The 5,634-nt window shown below is 37.4% G+C and overlaps 1 protein-coding gene across 3 annotated transcripts in view; it reads right to left on the minus strand.

Annotated features, from left to right (window-relative positions):
• Positions 1 to 5,634, minus strand: part of ORC4 (origin recognition complex, subunit 4) — a 22,505-nt gene that overhangs the window by 8,100 nt on the left and 8,771 nt on the right. For all 3 annotated transcript variants that reach the window (XM_009318951.1, XM_009318950.1, XM_009318952.1), the window contains 5 exons: positions 5,359 to 5,434; positions 4,865 to 4,950; positions 2,669 to 2,717; positions 1,996 to 2,147; positions 1 to 101 (listed from right to left, as the gene is read on the minus strand). The exon at positions 1 to 101 is cut by the window's left edge and continues 67 nt beyond it. In XM_009318951.1, coding sequence (XP_009317226.1) covers positions 1 to 101; positions 1,996 to 2,147; positions 2,669 to 2,717; positions 4,865 to 4,950; positions 5,359 to 5,434 — 464 coding nt within the window. The remainder of the gene's footprint in view (positions 102 to 1,995; positions 2,148 to 2,668; positions 2,718 to 4,864; positions 4,951 to 5,358; positions 5,435 to 5,634) is intronic.

Raw genomic sequence — 5,634 nt, forward strand, 5'->3', positions numbered from 1 at the left:
AATATCCTAATGTAATGTTTAAAGTCAAAGGAATTCATCAAATATATCTGTCGGTGAGAGAATCTTGATTTTACTCTCTTCTCCAAGAGCTCCAGGATATCCTTGTTAAAAAAAAGCAAGAAGAATAATTAAAAAAAGCAAATGCATTTAGCACATTCTTTGCTACAGTAAAAAGTACAAGAGAAAACACCAAAGTAAATCGTGTTTAAAAAAAAGAATTATTAAATTCTCAGGCTTAAAATGTTCTAACAAGACCTTTGCTAATTATTATAATTGATGTGCCTTGAAATGCTTAACAACTAGCCATTTACCCAAATCATGTGATGCACGACATCATACGGGATAATTAGTTGCTAGGATACCCAGCAAAATTTCTCCATAGATTATGTAAATATTTCAGTTACTTAAGTCTGCATTCAAGATGTTTCAGCCTATCACAGCTCTAGACAAGTTGTCTATTTAGTAGATATGTAGGTTGGCAGCTGTCATTTCACATGCCTTTTGTCAGACTGAAAGAACCCAGCTTAAAAAAAAAAAACTTGAGAGCCAATATTTATCTTCCGAGGTTGTCACACAGAGCTAAGCAAGTCTGCCATCAAGTTGTTGGTTGAAGAGAACAGAGAAAAGCGTACTTTTCTCAGAACACGTAGCAATAGGCTGGCATCAGAAAGAAGCCGTGGGATGCACCCGTTTAGAGAAACACAGTACTATTCCCCTACCTCATACCGGGCCAGAATGATTACACCCCTGGTTTCTAGGAAGTTTGGGTGGGCCTTTTTGGTTTTTAAGGGTTTGTTGTGTGTTGGTTTTGGTGTTTTGACTTGCACTAAAACAGGCTTTAAGAATACTGAAATTACTCACCAAAAAGAGCGCGATAAGAGTAAATAGAGAGCCAATAGTGCAAAATATAAAGACCCCTTTCGATTTAGAAGTCAACAGGGCAAGAGGGACCAGTGATTTAAAAAAAAAAAAACTAAGAAGCAACAGCTATCACCACAACCATGATACAGCCGCTGAAGACTCTACCTTCATTACATTCAAAAGCAGAGCAATACAGGCTTCTAAATAATGGGTGATGAGGACACCAGATTCACGACAGTAAGGAAGCAAAAGAAAAGACTGTAATTTACTAAATCAGCTACTAACTATTCTATTAACTTCCAGAAATTTGCCTAGCTAAATATCACCTAAGCCCAATCAACCCCAGATTCGGGCTTCGATGAATTATTTTGATTATTCTTCTTCTTGTCGTAACCCGGCTATCTTCACCACCAATCCCGTTTATTGAGAAAAACAGTATAATTTTTATAAAGTATCAGCTTCCATAGTGTTAGAAAGTCATTATTTCACAGTATACACATAATCTGTCCACAGTGCCCTACAATGTCATTGTAAAAAAATCACAGCGAGTTTAACATGGATCCTAAATCTATTTTGAACATGCTAATATTATAGCAAAAGTGCTCTACTGAAGTGTTTGCTTAAAAAAAAAAATATTCCTTGTCCTCAGAACAATGATTTAAACACTGTAGCTTAATACAAGTCTGTTCTTGCCAACTGCTGACCAAGAAACTGAAATGCCCAGGAGCCTCTCCAAAGAGTGAACGACAGTATAATATTAAACGGCCACATGGATAAATATGGCTCTTCTGCGGTAAAATAGGACAACCGTCTTGTGTCTCCTTAGAAATGTAAACCTGCTCCTTTAGCAGTAAAACTGAAGGCTTTGCAGTTTTTTGGTCATCATCGTTTGCTCTCAGCACAAATTCATTTTTTTTTATCCCCCACCCCCGCCCCGCTTCCCAATTTGAAAGTCAGAAAAATGGACAATTGAGAAAAGTCTCTCAGCAAATTAAGTAAGGTTCCAGGAGAGGAGAAAACATTCCAACGTCTCTCAGCAAATACAGGTTCCAGGAGAGGGGAAAACATTCCAAATAAGACAAAAGTCTCTTTAAAACAACTAAAAACTTTGAACAAGAAAGTGCAATTTCTTACCTGTCTACATGTAAGTCCAATAACTGTTACTGGAGTCTGTGCTGACTGGGATATATCGAAGAGGTTATAGAGCAGCGTCTGATTCTTGTGATGAACAAACAAGTCAAATTCATCCAGTATAAACAAGACTGGACAACTGCTAGTTCGATCTCCTGAGATAGCAATTTTAAAAGTTACTATATGGTAACACCATCACCAGACTTCCATCTCGACAGCTTTCACATTTTCTGGTTTTAACAATTGACATATTTTCTTTTAGCTTTTCACTAAGCACTCCTTTCACGTATCTACTGCTACAACAGTAAAAAGACACTGAAAAATTGGTAAGGTTTTGTGGTATTCTGCCAAGCACCATTTCTGGTTGCAGGGGAAGACAGACCTCTATGGCAAATTTTTTAAAAAACCACTACTTTTAATAGCTTCAATCTGGATAAAAGAATCTGTCCTGCATAGCTGACCATCGCATGCAAGCCTTTACAGCCTCAGTTATGTTAGGTATATGTTTGTTTAGTATGACGTATTTTTTTTTTACATCATTTCGTAACCATGACATTCTTGGGCTAGATTTCTTCACACCGCTTGTACAAGTAGATGAAGAAATACATATATGCTAACTTTTCAGTCAAGTGACACACACACACACTGTTTCAGAACAGGGGCTACTAGAGTTTACCTTTCCTTAAAGCTTCAAGAAGGAACGCAAGATTTTCAGCAAAACTGCCCTACACGGAGAAGAAAAAAGTTTCACAATAAATTTTCAATGTCGTTCTCAGAATTGTGTAACTACATCAAGTTCAGGCATGTAACGAAGCCCATTTCCTTCTAAAACCCTGCTTTCAAAACCAGTGCATAGTCAAAAATTTACAATGTTACTTCATGTTGTATAATCATAACCTCTTCAGGACACGAAAACCAGTAGTTAACTCTACATTGATCCACTTTTTTTTCCAGCCTGAAAACCCCAAACTAATTGCCTCATACAGGCAAAAATTAGCGATCAGAAGAACGTCTACAATAAGCTAAATTTACAAGTAGCTTTATCTTTCCTTAAATAGCTATTCCATACTCATTTTCCATCCACACACATGCAAAAACTGCCACCTAATGTGTTCCACTGAGAATGATAAGTATGTAGTTTTTTAATTTGCAACCTTATTAGATAGATGAAAACATCAAACATTCACGACAGAAAACAATGAATTGCTATGACTGTCCTGCTTCAGTTACACGCACATTTCCACCCTCCGAAGCACACAAGTTGTGAGATGGGAAATAACTACAACTGAAGACCCCAAGCCCTGTCAAAGGCAGCAGAAAAGCCAATTCACTCTCTGAATGCGAGTTGCAGAAGCCAAGAAAGTAAAAGGTTACATGGACAGAAGTAAGGACATTCCTGCAAATCACTGTGTTTCCATGCCTGCGTGCAGCCGAAGGGATTAGATGGCTAAGAGTTTAACGGAGTACTCCACAATAACTTAACGGGGAAAATTATAGGGGAATTAAGCATATTTAAGTCCAGTTCTGCCTCCAGCATTTTGGTAGTGGAACTGTAGACCTTGAAAGGTTGTTCTGGTTCTCTGTTGAAAAGGCAACTCATCCAAACCGCTATCCTGAAATTAACTACTTGCCATTTCCTTTTATTACTGCAGCTGTATTTGGGAAAATTTTAGCTCACCACCAGACAGGGTTTTCCATTCTCTGTATCTAAAATCATTTGGGATAAGTAAGAAACCAAAGCACAGCCTAAGCAGCAAGCACTTCCAAAGGGTAATAAAGCCTAATAACCACAATCAACACTTCATCTTGTATTCCACACCGCCTCTAACCTAGTTCTGTGGTTTCTCTTAAGTAGTAACACTTTACCTCTTTGGAAGCTTTCCAAACGCAACTGATGAAAATAAACCTCATCTATTGAGATTTCACCCGTCTCCCCTCTCACAGTTCTGCTTTAGCCACTTGGATCGGTATTACACATGACTCACAACTATGTAAACTCTGCCAATCTCAAAGGCCCTGCCTGGGAGCAAAGGAGGAGATGATGCTCAGAAGGACCTTCTGTCGTACCAGAAGATGGCCTCTCAAGAACACTCACTGAATAACAGGCAATAGCCAGGGCAGTTTAGATCACTACCCCAAGTTATTTCACACTCAAATGAGTGAAATTTAATCTGAAACTCTTCAGTTATTCTCTTTATTACTGACTTTGGTTCTAATGTAAATGAGTTTCTTACCTTTGAGAAAAGGTCAATAGAAGCAAATGTTTTAATAGAAATTCTATGCAAAATGAAAGGCTCTAAGAAGCCTGGATAGATTTCCCTATGAATTAGAAAAGGTTGCAAATATACTAAAGATACTGCTTTTTGGCTGGTTAACTTGCTTACTCTTTGTCTTGAAATGTTAAAGCTGATGTTTCCAAAATACTCTACCCCTCTGAACAAAGTCCCTTCAGAATGCCTAATGTTTGTTTCATTTAGAGGCTTGAAGTAAATGTTAAGAGAGCCTTTCTGTTCTTCCTCCTTCTCTAAGTCAAAGTTGATGTTTTTTGAAAAGTATCAGGACACATTAATATTGCTCGACTAGCAAAATGTAACGTTCAGCACTTGTGTAGAACATAAATATCTGTTGGCATGCCTGAAGTGTTTGTAAACCAGGGTCTTCACAGGTAAATGTTGCCACAGTTCACTACTGTCATCAATTATTAAATATTTTAAAAGAGAAAGCTTTGTGAAGACTGAGCCAGCCATCACAATTTTGCTAATAAACTCTCAAAGCCCATTCAGTCTCAACAAGGCGCATCCTATAAAGCTAGTTTTCCAGGCAAGGATTTTTGAGGGAGATAAGCGAAGAGTATAATAAAGGTGATACTTACAAAAACTTTATCCCCAACGACATTTTCCAGGTGCAACTGTCTGATGATCTCCTTCAGGGCCACTTTATCATTAGTCTGCAGAAGCCCTGAAAGAAAATGATTTTTCAGGAAGAACTGGCAATCCTCCTTCACTCCAAGAGGCCACATCTACAGCCACTAGAAACTTATCCAGAAGCTTCTCTCCATTTCCAGCCTTACAGAGCTATGCCTCTGTATAAATTAAGACTAGACAGTAATTTTCCGTATGTAATAAGAAGTTACTTAAAACAATTCGGTCACAACTGAACTGATTTTTAACATTTTGAAAAGTCATTAAAAGCACAAAAGTTCTCTTTATAGAGAGAGAGACAAAGAAAGGCATTTTGGAGCTCACAGACAAATGTGTCCATAATTGCGGCTAGATTACAATTGCTGAAACCAAAATTTTTGTTCAGTACATACAAAACATAGCAACTGAATATAACGTAACATTTGAGTAACGCTGTATTACTTGCCATTCAGATGAACTTCCAAGAGGTTCTCTCTAACTCGTTTCATTTCTGTGAGCTCTTTTAAGACATGTTTTAATAACTAGGAAAAAAAATACGTGATTTCTTTGTAAGAAGGTTAATGTATTCACAGTAAGAGAAGTCTACAAATGGATATTATCAGATAGGAAACAGTATGTACAGTTTCATTAGGTAACAATGTTTTTCAGTATTTTCAAGACTAAAATACTAAAATGACAACTTCGCATTCACTATCATGACTGTAGCAATTACTTTTTTTCA

Source organism: Pygoscelis adeliae, unplaced genomic scaffold (genome assembly GCF_000699105.1).
Source record: "Pygoscelis adeliae isolate BGI_AS28 unplaced genomic scaffold, ASM69910v1 Scaffold222, whole genome shotgun sequence".
In the NCBI taxonomy this organism is placed as follows: Eukaryota; Metazoa; Chordata; class Aves; order Sphenisciformes; family Spheniscidae; genus Pygoscelis; species Pygoscelis adeliae.